Source organism: Melanostigma gelatinosum, assembly GCF_949748355.1.
Source record: "Melanostigma gelatinosum genome assembly, chromosome: 10".
Lineage (NCBI taxonomy): Eukaryota > Metazoa > Chordata > Actinopteri > Perciformes > Zoarcidae > Melanostigma > Melanostigma gelatinosum.
The window spans coordinates 12363431-12380651 of NC_136643.1; the positions used below are offsets into that span (position 1 = coordinate 12363431).

General features: G+C 40.5%; 1 protein-coding gene across 2 annotated transcripts; it reads left to right on the plus strand.

The window, feature by feature from the left end:
* The first annotated feature begins 6546 nt into the window (after positions 1–6546).
* Positions 6547–16635, plus strand: sympk (symplekin). Of its 2 annotated transcripts, none has more exons than XM_079276893.1 (27): positions 6547–6684; positions 7001–7138; positions 7912–7977; positions 8190–8243; positions 8418–8491; positions 8604–8730; positions 8908–9157; positions 9241–9411; positions 9611–9850; positions 10557–10708; positions 10810–10960; positions 11042–11267; positions 11364–11514; positions 11622–11857; positions 12014–12095; positions 12184–12297; positions 12394–12541; positions 12859–13019; positions 13530–13638; positions 13748–13848; positions 14047–14137; positions 14428–14529; positions 14921–15108; positions 15200–15376; positions 15501–15590; positions 15761–15934; positions 16302–16635. In XM_079276893.1, exons 2-27 carry the CDS (start codon positions 7067–7069, stop codon positions 16467–16469), a joined length of 3675 nt encoding a protein of 1224 aa, XP_079133019.1. In that variant the 5' UTR covers positions 6547–6684; positions 7001–7066; the 3' UTR covers positions 16470–16635. The 2 variants fall into 2 exon arrangements, with proteins under 2 accessions (XP_079133019.1, XP_079133020.1); XM_079276894.1 differs by having other exon boundaries at positions 6558–6688.
* Positions 16636–17221: the final 586 nt, after the last annotated feature.

Here is a 17221-nt window from a genome sequence, read left to right on the forward strand (position 1 = left end):
TCATCCGATCTTCCAGAGCCGTGAGTTTTATTTTCCACTCCGCAATTTGTGATTTCTGCTTGTCAGTGAGAACTCTGATTATTGTCTGTTTCTCATTGTCCCAACTGAGCTCGTTGGCGGCCATTTGCTCCTTCAAGGCAACAATTTCTGCTGCCTGACTTTCACAGAAAACACTGATCATCTTCAAGGCAACATTTACTGCTGCCTGCTCATTGTCTGTTTTATGAAAGTTCATTTTGGCTGTTCTCAAGTCCTGTACTTTTTTCACAATGGTAATGCGCTATTGTTGCTTGAGTGCTACTTTGAGTATGTCTCTCTGATGGATGTCAAATGATAACTAAGTTTCCCAGAGGATTTGAGAGTATGTATATGTTTAACATCAAAGCCAAAGGAATCCGTGATGTCATCAGAACAACATTCTATCCATGGAGCCCGTCATCAATGGCAAAGGAATCCGTGATGTCATCAGAACAACATTGTATCCATGGAGACCGTCATCAATGGCAAAGGAATCCGTGATGTCATCAGAACAACATTCTATCCATGGAGCCCGTCGTCAATGGCAAAGGAATCCGTGAGGTCATCAGGACAACATTCTATCCATGGAGTCCTTGATGGCATCGTTACTATGGATACCAGATTGAATGTTTATCTTTGAATTTATGAATGTAATGATTTCTGATGATTCTTAAAATATGGCAAAGAAATGAAACTCTATATATATATATATCCTCTTAAAATACTGATATAAATGATCGTGTCATGTTTTATGTAGTGGGGCAGAGAGTAGATTAATTGTGCAAATTATGATACAAGCATGAAATTTGGTGGAGTTGTTCTCCAGAGGTATCTGGTCAAGCCTGCCTGATTGGCCATTCAAAAATCCAAGATAGCGGCTGTTTCTCAAGATGGCCAACAATTGGGCCTCCCGAAAATTTGTTTTCTTAATAAAACTTTTTATTTCCCAGATTTGAATGATCTTGGTGTCTATTTGTAGATAATAAAGGTATCAGGGCAAATGGAAAGCATTAACACCGACATCTCGATCGCATATTTTGCCAGAGTAACGGTCGATAACGCTCGTCATTGAAACTTTAATTCACACTATGACGGTTTAACTGTGTAACATGAATAAAGAATGGTACCAAAACATCCTCCGAGAGCAACTTCTCGCTAACTGCAAATATTGACTCTGCATAAATTGCCCTCTTTGCATGGGGTACTGTTGGGTGGGAGCGTAGTGTTTAACATGAGGAGAATCATTTAAAATGAAGGAGAAGAAGAGGTGGGATGGAAGAAATAGAAGAAGTTGAATAAAGATTCGAAGAACAATTGTTGGAACGCTTTACAGCGTTCCAACAATTATGTTTTACCGTTTTGTTAAGCAGAATATCGTTTGAACGGAGTGTAAACACAAACAGGACAAATAACATGTCTCAACAGAAATAATCATAAATATAAATACAAAGCACAACTCAATTCTCCAAATCTGTATTCCAGAATTAAACTATTTTGAAAGCATTGCTTGCATGTTACAGTGAGGGACAAATGACTATGGGGCAACTTTGAATTGTATGCATATTGTACAGTCGATGTTCTAACTTGAAATATATTTAAATTTTAAAAAGCGATCAGTTATTTGACCTCTCACCTTGGATCCTAAATTACTTTGTATAGAAGTTGTCCAAATCCTCTGGCAGCAGGGACCTTATGTTGACACATCAACACCGTATTAAGTTTTGTCTTTTTAAATTGTAAAACAATTGCGAGACACCATACAAATCACAGTAGATCCAGTTTAATCATTTCCAAAACATGCTTTAAATTGTATTTGCTATGTAAAATTTCCAATGAAATCCTTTTACTTAATAATTCATATATTAATTACCAGGAAAAGTCTCCAGTCTCTTTCCAATCCGTTAATTCTGTTTCACTATGAGACCTGGAATGACACGAGCAATGTTGCACATTCTAAACAGGTCCGGACATTTGTTACGAATTTCAACAAAAGAAAAAAGAAGCCCATTGCAATTGTTACGTTTTTATATTTGGTATAAATATATATATGATTGATATTTGTATTTTATATATTTAGTTTCCGAATAAAAATTATTTAGTTTTGAGTTATCTTTTAAGTTTTGTCTGTGGTGCTGATCAGGAGTCTGTTTCAGAGGCACCCAAACAAACAACACCATTGACAAATTATTCCACTCACGGTATATATATATATATATACATACGCCTATGGCTTTGTTTGTTTGTTACAACATAACATTATCTATCCATAACATTATCTACTATCACAGTAGAAGTTATCAGATGTCCGAATAATAACAAAACTTCTACGATCACAGTAGACGTTTTTAGATTATTAGAACATCTGTTAACTTCTATCACAGTAGAAGTTATCAGATGTCCTAATAATAATAAAACGTCTACTATCACAGTAGACGTTATCAGATGTCCTAATAATAATAAAACTTCTACTATCACAGTAGAAGTTATCATATGTCCTAATAATAATAAAACTTCTACTATCACAGTAGACGTTATCAGATGTCCTAATAATAATAAAACTTCTACTATCACAGTAGAAGTTATCAGATGTCCTAATAATAATAAAACTTCTACTATCACAGTAGAAGTTATCAGATGTCCTAATAATAACAAAACTTCTACTATCACAGTAGAAGTTATCAGATGTCCTAATAATAATAAAACTTCTACTATCACAGTAGAAGTTATCAGATGTCCTAATAATAATAAAACTTCTACTATCACAGTAGAAGTTATCAGATGTCCTAATAATAACAAAACTTCTACTATCACAGTAGAAGTTATCAGATGTCCTAATAATAATAAAACTTCTACTATCACAGTAGAAGTTAACAGATGTCCTAATAATAACAAAACTTCTACTATCACAGTAGAAGTTATCAGATGTCCTAATAATAATAAAACTTCTACTATCACAGTAGACGTTATCAGATGTCCTAATAATAATAAAACTTCTACTATCACAGTAGAAGTTATCAGATGTCCTAATAATAATATAACTTCTACTATCACAGTAGACGTTTTTAGATTATTAGAACATCTGTAAACTTCTATGTGTCAGGGTAGAAGCAGGGTTAGGGTAGAAGTGGGGATGAGTGAGGAGAAGAGAAAGGATGTTGCTTCTCTCTTTTCTACTTTCCCCCTTATTTTTGTTCTCCATCAACTCCTTTTCTTTCTTTTGTCTTTTCAGTTCCCCCTGATGTCTATTCTCATTTTCTTTTCATTCTTTCCTTCTGTCTTTTCAATTTCTCCTTTTCTCTCTTCTCCTTCTCTTTCTTCTCTTTCTTCTCCCTCTTGTCCTCCTCCTTCCTCTCCTTCTTCAGCGTATTTTCCGCCTCCTTCCTGGCCTTCTTCTCCTCCTTCTTAATCTGCGCCTTCTCCTTGTCAGTTTGTTTGGCGAGCACTTGAAGCCTGAGGTTATCTGCCTGGAGGTCAGCATGCTTGCTTCTCATCCGATCTTCCAGAGCCATGCGTTTTATTTTCATCTCCGCCTCCTCCCACAAGAGATCGCTCTCTTTCTGCCTGGCGTAGCTCTCCAGGCTCAGGATGGTCAGCTTCAGCTTCTCCTGCTCCTTTTTAAACTGCTCCTTCTCCTTGTCAGTTTGTTTGGTGAGCTCTCGAAGGCTGATGTTATGTTCCTGGAGGTCAGCGTTTTGCTGTGTCAGGAGCTTGATCTCCTCCTCCTTTTGGTTGCCCCACTCCTCCATCTGTCTGCTCTGTCTCTGCAGCTCCTGCTCTCTCTGGAAGCTCTCCTCATTTGCAGCAAGTTCGCTTCTCAACCGATCTTCCAGAGCCGTGCGTTTTATTTTCAACTCCGCCTCCTCCCACAAGAGATCGCTCTCTTTCTGCCTGGCGTAGCTCTCCAGGTTCAGGATGGTCAGCTTCAGCTTCTCCTGCTCCTTTTTAAACTGCTCCTTCTCCTTGTCAGTTTGTTTGGTGAGCTCTCGAAGGCTGATGTTATGTTCCTGGAGGTCAGCGTTTTGCTGTGTCAGGAGATTGATCTCCTCCTCCTTTTGGTTGCGCCACTCCTCCATCGGTCTGCTCTCTCTCTGCAGCTCCTGCTCTCTCTGGAAGCTCTCCTCATTTGCAGCAAGTTCGCTTCTCATCCGATCTTCCAGAGCCGGGAGTTTTATTTTCCACTCCGCAATTTGTGATTTCTGCTTGTCAGTGAGAACTCTGATTATTGTCTGTTTCTCATTGTCCCAACTGAGCTCGTTGGCGGCCATTTGCTCCTTCAAGGCAACAATTTCTGCTGCCTGACTTCCACAGAAAACACTGATCATCTTCAAGGCAACACTTACTGCTGCCTGCTCATTGTCTGTTTTATGAAAGTTCATTTTGGCTGTTCTCAAGTCCTGTACTTTTTTCACAATGGTAATGCGCTATTGTTGCTTGAGTGCTACTTTGAGTATGTCTCTCTGATGGATGTCAAATGATAACTAAGTTTCCCAGAGGATTTGAGAGTATGTACAGGTTTAACATCAAAGCCAAAGGAATCCGTGATGTCATCAGAACAACATTCTATCCATGGAGCCCGTCATCAATGGCAAAGGAATCCGTGATGTCATCAGAACAACATTGTATCCATGGAGACCGTCATCAATGGCAAAGGAATCCGTGATGTCATCAGAACAACATTCTATCCATGGAGCCCGTCGTCAATGGCAAAGGAATCCGTGAGGTCATCAGGACAACATTCTATCCATGGAGTCCTTGATGGCATCGTTACTATGGATACCAGATTGAATGTTTATCTTTGAATTTATGAATGTAATGATTTCTGATGATTCTTAAAATATGGCAAAGAAATGAAACTCTATATATATATATATATCCTCTTAAAATACTGATATAAATGATTGTGTCATGTTTTATGTAGTGGGGCAGAGAGTAGATTAATTGTGCAAATTATGATACAAGCATGAAATTTGGTGGAGTTGTTCTCCAGAGGTATCTGGTCAAGCCTGCCTGATTGGCCATTCAAAAATCCAAGATAGCGGCTGTTTCTCAAGATGGCCAACAATTGGGCCTCCCGAAAATTTGTTTTCTTAATAAAACTTTTTATTTCCCAGATCTGAATGATCTTGGTGTCTATTTGTAGATAATAAAGGTATCAGGGCAAATGGAAAGCATTAACACCGACATCTCGATCGCATATTTTGCCAGAGTAACGGTCGATAACGCTCGTCATTGAAACTTTAATTCACACTATGACGGTTTAACTGTGTAACATGAATAAAGAATGGTACCAAAACATCCTCCGAGAGCAACTTCTCGCTAACTGCAAATATTGACTCTGCATAAATTGCCCTCTTTGCATGGGGTACTGTTGGGTGGGAGCGTAGTGTTTAACATGAGGAGAATCATTTAAAATGAAGGAGAAGAAGAGGTGGGACGGAAGAAATAGAAGAAGTTGAATAAAGATTCGAAGAACAATTGTTGGAACGCTTAACAGCGTTCCAACAATTATGTTTTACCGTTTTGTTAAGCAGAATATCGTTTGAACGGAGTGTAAACACAAACAGGACAAATAACATGTCTCAACAGAAATAATCATAAATATAAATACAAAGCACAACTCAATTCTCCAAATCTGTATTCAAGAATTAAACTATTTTGAAAGCATTGCTTGCATGTTACAGTGAGGGACAAATGACTATGGGGCAACTTTGAATTGTATGCATATTGTACAGTCGATGTTCTAACTTGAAATATATTTAAATTTTAAAAAGCGATCAGTTATTTGACCTCTCACCTTGGATCCTAAATTACTTTGTATAGAAGTTGTCCAAATCCTCTGGCAGCAGGGACCTTATGTCGACACATCAACACCGTATTAAGTTTTGTCTTTTTAAATTGTAAAACAATTGCGAGACACCATACAAATCACAGTAGATCCAGTTTAATCATTTCCAAAACATGCTTTAAATTGTATTTGCTATGTAAAATTTCCAATGAAATCCTTTTACTTAATAATTCATATATTAATTACCAGGAAAAGTCTCCAGTCTCTTTCCAATCCGTTAATTCTGTTTCACTATGAGACCTGGAATGACACGAGCAATGTTGCACATTCTAAACAGGTCCGGACATTTGTTACGAATTTCAACAAAAGAAAAAAGAAGCCCATTGCAATTGTTACGTTTTTATATTTGGTATAAATATATATATGATTGATATTTGTATTTTATATATTTAGTTTCCGAATAAAAATTATTTAGTTTTGAGTTATCTTTAAGTTTTGTCTGTGGTGCTGATCAGGAGTCTGTTTCAGAGGCACCCAAACAAACAACACCATTGACAAATTATTCCACTCACGGTATATATATACGCCTATGGCTTTGTTTGTTACAACATAACATTAATAAAAAAAATTGAAAATATCATAATAATAATTTGTTTCTGTAATAGCTACCATGTGGCCAGCAGGCGGCGCTGCTTTTATGCTGCGCTTTAAATAACAGTAGAAGAAGAAACTCGGCTTTTTCAATTAAACATGGCAGCTTCCCTAATAAAGCAGAGTTGTTGAACTTATTGACTATATAAAAACCTACGACACTATCTAGTCTGTCACACTGGTCACGTTTAGTTACTGTTGCAACGACAAACCAAAGCGCCTGTGCAGCGGTGAGTAAGTATAACATATATTGTCATCTTAAAACAGATGACATGGTTAGCATTACAGTTAGCACGGGGCTAGCGCGCTGCCTACCAGCAAAGCATTTTGTATTGTGATACTCAGCGATAAGGCCTTGTTATTAATGTCTTGTATCTGCAATGCATGTCAGTATTTAATGGGGCACAAATATCAAGCAACTACGTGAATGCGTAAAATCAGTATGTTTAGCGCGCTAACCTTTGTTAGCAACGTTATTGTGATCTCGGCGGGTTATAAAACAGCATCAAGTAACTTTCCTGTTTACTGCGGTTATGTGTCACACAGGTCGCAGTTTTTAACAGGATTTTGACGACCATGACGTCCACATAGTGGGAGAAGCAGAGCAGCATCATGGAGTTCACTTCAGATGAGGAGGGAAGTCAACTCACTCCCAATTTCGTCGATATGACCACCAGTGAACGGGTAAGCTGTCTGCATCCTAATGATGCAGGAGTGAGTTAGACCTGGGGTTATTTGGGGGTATCTGGGGCGATCTGTAACGATTCAGGCTGAGATCGTTTATGAACCTATCGGTGACATTGGCATCGGTCCACAAACATCCTCACTGCATTAGGTCTATCTGGCTGATCAAGCGTTGGCATGTTTGCAGATTGTTTTTCTTTAGGCTGCATACAAAGGACACATTAGCATCACAATGAGTGTCATGGTCGACTCAAAAGTGAATTACCTAAAGATTGTATTCTCAAAATAATGATGTGAAAATGTTGAGTCAGCAACATTGCTAATGAATCAGGTTGCCTTCTCTATGAAGGTGATGTTTGATGCTGATTAACCTCGTATACTCTATGGTCTGCTAGGTTGAACCAAGGACAATAACATGTTAAAATAAACTCTATTCTCAGTTAATGTCCCTTTTAATTTCAACTGAATTGTGGTGCTGTTGTTCTAAACAGGGCCCACTATGACACACTGTGGAAAGGGTTGTTTTTTAGGATGATTAATGTAAGTGGAAACTGTCCAGTTTATAGTTAATCTCAATAATTAGTGTTTAGTAGAAATGATTGAAAGCAGCTGTTACACTTTACATGTCCACAATATTAGAATCAGTGTGGTTTTAGTTAAGGTGCAGCCAGACATCCATTTTCATGTAATGTGACGACACATTGTTGTGTTTTTCATGTTGTGTTTTGCCTGTAAAGGCGAACAGTTCATTCAGTTTGCTTGTCCTGTTCCAGGTGGTGGATCTGCTGAACCAGGCTGCCCTGATACCCACAGATGAAAAGCTAACGGTGCTCAAACAGGTTTGTAGTCTATTTATAAAAAAAAAGTATTGTCGTCTTATTTAGTTTGTTTTTAAATTGATTGTTTGCTGGTTGTTCTGTTGTACTTTTTGTCAGTGTTGTGTCTTGAACTGCTCTGTTTTCCATGTGCTATATGAGGCAAACCACAGTCCTATGAAGCAGAAAGTCGATGGAGAACAATCCTGAATCAATGAACTTTATATATGTTTCAGGTCCAGGAGCTCATCATTAACAAGGATCCCTCTCTTCTTGACAATTTCTTGGATGTAAGTACATCTGTAATGCAGCTCCCTTATCTAACTGTTGTTTGACCTGAAGTAAAGCTATTTGAATGCATCAGCTGTATTCAGTACAAAAGGGCACATTGTGCAGTAGACTTATATCGACATTAAAACATTTAAATTCACAATTCTTCTTCCATTGACCGGTTCATCCTGTAGGAGTTGATCGCCTTTCAGACTGACAAGTCTATCGAAGTGAGAAAATTCGTCATTGGCTTCATAGAGGAAGCATGGTGAGTTATTAGACAGACAAGTCTTCTTCTCGTGGCTCTGAATCACGTTTGTGAAAGGAAGTGTTTTGCAGGTATCTCAGACTTTCTTTTCAATGTTTTTTTGTTTTTCCAGTAAAAGAGACAATGAGCTCCTTCTCAGACTGGTCGCCAATCTGAACATGCTGCTGAAGGATGACAGTGTGAATGTGGTGAAGAAAGCCATCCTCACACTCACCCAACTCTACAAAGTTTCTCTGCAGGTAAATACATTCTCGCTTACAGATTTGGGACTGCTGTGATGTAGCCCAAAGAGTAAATGTTGTAGATCTGATGTAGTCTGTTTTTTTTTTTTGCAGGAATATACAACAAAATCAAGTTACTACTCCTGGTATCTGTTGCCTTTTTCAAACCCTTTACTTCTGTCTCTTCCTTGCCAGTGGTTGGTGCGCTCTAAGGCAGTATCAGAGAGGCAGGAGGCATGCTGGGATCTGGTCACACAGATGAAAGGAGATGTCCTGGCCTTACTGGACTCCGAAAATGATGGTGTTCGCACTCACGCCATCAAGTACACAGAGTCGTTAATCATCACTCTGTCGCCGCGGACGTCAGACTCTGACGTTCCCAAGCGACAGGAGAGTGACACCAGCCTGGACAAAGTTCCCAGAGATCACTCGTACATCCGCTACGGTACGTTAGAATCCTGCTCTGTGGACATATGGTGTTAACATGTTGTTTTTAAACTGATATCTTGATGCTGTTGGAATCAACAGATGTGTTGTGTGAGGAGGGGAAGACTGCACTGGAGAAGCTGCTGAAGTTCATGGTCCATCCGGCCATTACCAGCATTAACCTCACCACAACACTTGGCTCCCTCGCCACTATCGCCCGCCAGAGGCCAATGTTCATGTCAGAGGTGGTGCAGGCATATGAGACGTTGCATGGTAAGTGCTTCTCCGCCACAACACCATTTAAATACAAGTGTTGTGCCAGGTGGATGTTGATTAAAAAACGTTTTGTTTTGCTTTTGTAGTGCAAATCTTTGTGCTTAATGCAGCATTATTTGACTGTACGTCATATTATATTAAATGCAATTTGTCTTCCTTTTTTTTTTTTTTTTCCTGTATACGTGAACCTTTTTAGCAAACCTGCCACCCACTCTGGCCAAGTCTCAGGTCAGCAGCGTGCGAAAGAATCTGAAGCTGCACTTGGTGGCGGTCCTCAAGCATCCCTGCAGCCTGGAGTTCCAGGGTCAGATCGGCACTCTGCTGCTGGACCTGGGAATGCCCCAGAGTGAAATCACCCGCTCTACTCCGGCACCACGTGAGCAGCGCAAAAGACCTCGCCATGAAGAGTACACCGAGGGAAAAAAGGTCAAGCTGGGTGAGTAGATGCCAGCAGTCACATACATTTGATTTAATTTATATATATATATAGATATATAGATATATATATATATATATATATATATATATATAGATATATAGATATATATATATATATATATCTATAGATATATCTATAGATATATCTATAGATATATATCTATAGATATATCTATAGATATATATCTATAGATATATATCTATAGATATATATATATATAGATATATATATCTATAGATGCATATATATCTACATATATATATATATATATATATATATAGATATATATAGATATATATATATAGATCTACATATATATAGATATATAGATATAGATCTACATATATATATATATAGATATAGATCTACATATATATATAGATCTACATATATATATATATATATATATAGATCTACATATATATCTACATATATATATATATATATATATATATATATATATATATATATATAGATCTACATATATATAGATACATATATATCTACATATATATATATATATATATATATATATATATATATATATATATATATACACACACACACACCAAAAATCTTCAAATCGGGTCAACCAAGCCTGATGGACATTATCTAATCTTAAAAAAGTAAAGTGTTGGACCCAAACACCTGCAGCTTGATTGTAAACGCGAGTATTTTTTTACGTCTGTTCATTTGCATTCAGAGCCGGCCCTGAATGAGGATGACGAGGACAAGGAGGAGCCGGCCCCGCTCTCGGTTCCTAAACCAGCTGCTGTTCCAGTAGCACAGTCTGCCATTGACCTCACAGCTGAGTTCCTGCACCCGCTGCTCTCCCCAGAGAATGTAGCCAACCTGGTGAGCAGGAGCGGCCCCCTTTTGTTTTTACCAGTTTTATTTCTCTCCTTTTAAGCCCGACTGTGTGACAGTTCAGCTTATATCTCTGTCTGGTTGTTTAGGTGCTCATCAGCATGGTGTACCTGCCTGATGTCATGCCGGCATCCTTCCAGGCCACATACACACCTGTTGAGTCAGCGGGCACTGATGCGCAAATTAAACATCTGGCCAGGTTGATGGCCACGCAGATGAGTGCAGCTGGGATCGGTCCAGGTTAGTGGAAAAGACGTCCAGCACAACAAGGTTCTTTTGTTTAGTTTTTTTGCTCTAATTTAAAAAAACATGATGTCTTAGGACTTGAGCAGTGCAAAGCCAGAGAAGACGACGCAGTGAAGAGCGAAGGCAACGACGAGAACCCTGCTGCTAAAGACCCGTTCATCAAGCGCAAAGTTCCAGCTGTGATGTTGGGACAAGCCATCTCTGTGGTGGGAGGTTACGAAAAAGAAAAGACTCCACCCCCAGAGGTTCCCGTCGTAGTCAAGAGGCTTCCCGAACCCATCCTTCCTACGGGGCAAACCAAGTGAGTTCTGTTTCCAACACAAAGATGGCAGTGAAAGCATCGTACGCCTTTGGTTAAATCAGACTTATCACCCTGCACGATTTTGTTCTGTTACAGAATGGCGGGGCCAAGCGGGAGAAAGAAAGTGTTCCGCTTGTCCGATGTCGTCCAGCCTTTTTCAGACGCCGAGATCGAAAAGTTAACCTCCAAAGCGGTCAGACGCATCCTGCATTCCGAGAAGACAATTGCTCAAAGCGGCATGTCCCACGTAAGTAATCGCCGTCTGGTTAATCTCTCGATTCCTTCATAACGATTGAGTTGCACAAAACAAGGGCCTGTTTCAGAGCACATAACCACAGCAGATGTGTTTGGCAGGTCAGAGTGAAGCTCCTCTCCAAGCTCGTGACGCAGTTCAAAGGGATGATGAAAGAAGACGTGCTGCAATTTATTCTGGATGACATCAGGACAAGGAGTGACCTGGCCTTTGCGCTCCTCTACCAAGAGTACAACACTTACCTCAGCGACCTGCCGACCGGGCAGCTGGACAGCTACGACCACTGTCTTTACACTCTGCTGTCTGGCCTGCAGGAGAAGCCCGAGCAGAGGGATGGGTGAGACAAAACAAACCCTCTAGCTTTTTATTTAAAATGAAAATGTGTAAATCCTTGCCACATCCTAGGTGGCAGCATTTTACCTCCAGCACACAGGGTCCCATTGTCAGCCAATACTTAGTGACATTTTGTTTCCCCCATTCCTGTCTCTTCCAGACTTTTCACCAAGCTGGTGCTGGAGGCTCCCATTATAACCGAGTCAGCGCTGGACGTAATCCGACGCTACTGCGAGGACGAGGTACGCGACACGATGAAGCAGCTTTTGCGTGAAGACCCAGTTCCCTGCATGTCCACTCACCTGTTTGCTGTGACCTTTTTTGTTTCAGTCTCGGGTGTATTTGGGCATGACGACTCTGAAGGAGCTTATTGTCAAGCGGCCCTCGAGGCAGTTTCAGTATCTGCATGTGCTTCTGGATCTCAGCTCACATGAGAAAGAGAAGGTGATGACATATCTTGTGCCAGATCCTGTTCATGTGTAACTCACACCCTCTTCTGTGGTAGTCATACATTTCAACGACCGTGTCTTGTATGTTCAGGTGCGGACCACTGCCTTGGCTTTTCTCAAGCGTATGTATGAGAAAGACCATCTCAGGGACTACATTGAGAAGTTTGCCCTGAACTACATGCAGCTTCTGGTCCATCCCAACCCTCCGTCTCTGCTCTTTGGGGCTGACAAAGATACAGGTTTGGGATATGTCAATGCTCTCTTTTCCCTGATCACATTCACACCTGGAAGCTTGTACACGAGGACAAAAAAACAATGGTAGAAATAGTTTGAAATTAATTCGTTTTTTTAAATTGTTTTTATGTTGTAAATTTGATTACTGTATGTTAATAAACAAAAGTCACCATGACAGACAGAGGAGGAAGGACATTTCGTGAAATTTTCCAGCCTAAATTTTCCCTGCCAGACAACAAAAACACTAAGTTGCAACTCTCATCTTCTTAGTCCACTACTGTAACGTGTGTGTGTGTGTGTGTGTGTGTGTGTGTGGGGACAGAGGTGGCTGCCCCATGGACTGAAGAGACCGTGAGACAGTGTCTGTTCCTCTACCTGTCCCTGCTGCCTCTAAACCACCGACTGGTCCACGAGCTGGCATCAGTCTACACCGAGGCCATCGCTGACATCAAGCGCAGCGTGCTTCGAGCGATAGAGCAGCCTGTAAGTTCACTGTTGGCATGCCCTCACTCTGACATACATGTGTCTTTTGAGGGATGCTCCTTTTTGTCTTCTCTTTGAACTCTCATCAAACAACTGGATGAAAGGAAATACGCTCTCTGAGTTCCTACTAATGACGAGGATTGATTAGTTCTGCAGGTGTAAAGGTCATCTGATAGCTAGCCGGTGTGAATGCCTGGAAAGACCAACATGACAAAGTTAACAGGGCAAAGGCCGGACTATTGGACAACATGTTTATCTATTTCGTCATGTGTTTTTAACTTGTTTCATCATAAGAGAAGGTAATCTAGAGCAAACGTAACACGGTGCAGCTTCCTTGCGCTCTTTCAGAACAAAAAAAAACCCACAATGAAGTTGAGACAATACACCTGTAGTCTCACACCTGTGATTTAAAGAAAGTAAATGACTCAAACATGGATTTATATCAAGCAATGCTCCTCTTAAGTTGCGTTGTCTTTGAGCGGTATTGATACGTTTTCACCCTCGTTATAGATCCGTGGAATGGGGATGAACTCTCCCGAGCTGCTGCTCTTGGTTGAAAACTGTCCTAAAGGGGCAGAGACTTTAGTGACCCGCTGTCTGCACATATTGACTGATAAAGGTAAAAAAAAAATATCACCAGAAACTGCAGCCTTACATGGGACAATGGCACAACAGAGGAAAGTCCAGGAACCTGAGTGTTGATGTTTGTTGTCTTTTCCTGCATTCAGTGCCTCCATCTCCAGAGCTGGTGGAGAGAGTGCGAGACCTTTACCACAAACGAGTGCCAGACGTTCGTTTCCTAATTCCAGTCATTAATGGCCTTGAAAAGGTTAGGTTCATCCCAATAGTCCAGTAAACAGCTTTCGTCATGTCATGTTTAACACACTGCAAACATCATCAACACATTCCAATATTCTGAATGTCTCATCGTTCACTAAATCAAACTGCAGATGACATCAGTGCATCCTGGTTATCTTGCCGCTGCATGACAATCAAAATGATTTCTGTCGTTTTTCTTCTCGTATAGAATGAAGTCATCCAGGCTCTCCCCAAGCTGATCAAACTCAACCCGATTGTAGTGAAGGAGGTGTTCAACCGTCTCCTGGGCACTCAGCACAGTAAGAGTCTTCTCTTGACTTTAAGAACCCTGCTCACACTTTCAAACACCTTATCATCAGCTTGTATTGATTTTAACGTGTCAACGGACAACTTCTCCCGCTGCTGTCGTAAAGACAATGTGACCGCACTCGGAGACTACTACTATTGACAAATTCAGCAACTCATTCAAGGAGGGAAAAAAAGCAAGAAATGTATTCAAATATGTTCTGTTGTAATTCATTCCCACGGCTTGGAGGAATTGCAGTCCACAGCTCTTCCAGGGTGTTCTCACTGTTGTGTTGTCTTTCAGGTGAGGGAAGTTCATCCGTGTCCCCTCTCACCCCCGGAGACCTGCTGATTGCCTTACACAACATAGATTCAACCAAATGTGATATGAAGTCCATCATTAAAGGTCAGTGTTGTGTTCATTGATGTGTCTGAACAGCAGCTGGTGCTTCAGTCTGTGGTTACTCTTATCTTGGCAATGTTGCCCCTGATGTATCACTTTCATATTGAATACATTTTGCCAGGTTTCAGAATTTGACTGTAGCAAGAATCACCAAATAATTACAATTTATTCAGGTAAGCCATTATAGGGACTTTGGAAAAAAGGTTTTTTGAGATTTTGTGACTCTTCACTTGAATCCAAATTGCAGGCAGTATAATAGCACAACTGTATAATGGGTTGAGGCCTGTAATATAAATAAAACCATGCTTGGCCGAGCCCCCCGATGACCTTCTTCAATGGTTAATCGATCAGTTCCTGTCGCCGACAATGAAAAAGTTCTGTGCCTGTACTACAGCCACCAACCTGTGCTTTGGGGAGAAAAACGTGTACACGTCGGAGGTTTTGGCGGTGGTGATGCAACAGCTGATGGAGCAGAGTCCCCTCCCCATCCTGCTCATGCGTACCGTCATCCAGTCCCTCACCATGTATCCGCGACTGGGAGGCTTCGTCATGAACATCCTGTCCCGCCTCATCGTCAAGCAGGTCGGCACCAAACTCCAGCCAAATATTCAGGCTTTCGTCAGTCATTGATATATCTCTCTATTAACTTGTCAAATGTGTTTTTTTCCTGTAGGTGTGGAAGTATCCCAAGGTGTGGGAGGGATTTGTGAAGTGCTGCCAGAGGACGAAGCCTCAGTCGTACAGCGTGCTGCTACAGCTGCCGCCCGCACAGCTGACGAGCGTGTTTGAACGCTGCCCGGAGATGAGGGAGCCTCTTCTGCAGCATGTCCTCTCCTTCACACCTCATCAGGTAAGAGCTCTTTCCACTCACTTAACACTGGGCCTCATTAGCAAATACATTGTAAAAAAACAGAATTCTACTCCTCTTGGGATTTTGTCATGTACCCAACTGCCTCTGTTCTTCTGTGCAACAGCAAGCTCACATACCTGCCTCCATCATGTCGGTCCTGGAAGTGCATAAACAGCCAGAACCAAAACCTGTGGAGCCTGTCGTGGAGAAAGAGGTAACTGATGAGAATATGAATATAATTCATAAGGCCCCTTTCCAACATTGCTGGTCATTTAGCCAATTCTTACCGAATGTGTCCATGTAGAAAATCATTGTAAAAATCGAACGATCTCATTGTTATTATTCACAAGTTGTTGTCGTATCCTTCTTTCTCTTATCACACAGATGGAACCAGTTCCTGCCCCAGTTGAAGAAGAGGCTCCCACTGTGACACTGCAAAGGTCAGAGACACCAGAGCAGCAGCAGCAACCAGCTGTCACGAAAGATGAGGAAGAACCAATGGAGCAAGAAGAGCCCGCGCCAGTGATACAGGAGGAAACGGTTGATGCTGTTTCCCAGGCAAGTTACAATAGACTTGCAATTTTTCTCCTCTTTTTACATGTTTGGAGTTGTATGAAGTAGACCAAATTAGACCTTTCCGTGTGTAGTTGCATGTTAAATGTGTATGGCTCAGTGGCAATTAAACATCTGAAAGCCTACACGGCCTAGTAGAGACACAAACAGGATAAATGCATATGGTTGAATGCCTTTAAGCCTGAAAAGTAACAAGATTATTTGATTTACGTGCACCGTAATCAACAAAACGCTCCTCTATGCGGCCCCAAATTATCAATGAACTTAATTGTATCATAAAAAATGTGCTTTCTACAATCCACGATTAAATAAAATGGTTTTGGTCTGTAATCAGATTTTTGATTCTCTTCAGGAGGAGTTGACGAGAGCAGAGGAGACACAATCGCCTCAACCAGAGCCAGTTGAGGAACCGATGGAGGATTCTCAGCCTGAACCCTCAGACCTCCAGGAGCCCGTGAAAGATGTTGAAGCTGACGTCACAGAACCCGAGGCTGGAAGCGGCAGCGAAGACGTAGAATGACTGCTGAAAATATATGCACTATACACAATTCTCTCCTTTTGCAAACATCCCACATATTTTTAGGATTTCTTGTCAAGAAAGTGCTCTTTATTCTTTTTGTATTTGTAGGAAACAGATTTTGAGTCGAGGGGGGTGATCAGGGATCAGGAATAGCTTTGTGTATGAATTCCATATGCATTCATGTGATGACTTGGAAAATAAATCAATGAAATGCTTGTTTACTGTCTGCTTCAATTCTGTTTACTCCATTACTTCCCTGTAGTTCAGCGTGAATATGTTAATTATTACATTTCAAACACAATGGATAGCATTGTTTGGTTTTGAAAGACTTTTAGGTGTGATGAGTAGTAAGTATGTACGCACTGTTTAATGGAAATGCTTTTTTTATGGTGCCAGAACAATTACTGTTAACCTGCAGGACATGGATGTGTGTATTTTAATGTGTAACTAAAAGGTATATTTTTTCATATTTTATAAAGTCAATTCACGCAGTAATTTTACGCATGCATGGAACTTCACTTGAGGGTCTGTCTTTGTATCAAATAATACAGAATATCCTCACATTTTGTGTTCTTCCACAATACTCGTGCTTACAGGCCTGACAATGTTTTTAATGATCTTTTGATATTATTGTTTTACCGCTGGCCCCTGTGGTCAATCGCACAAGTTTTTCCTGTGAAATTTCCAGAAAAAAACTACATTTTATTTTGGAAATCACAACCGGAAGTGCCCTAATATATGTCTCGCGTAGC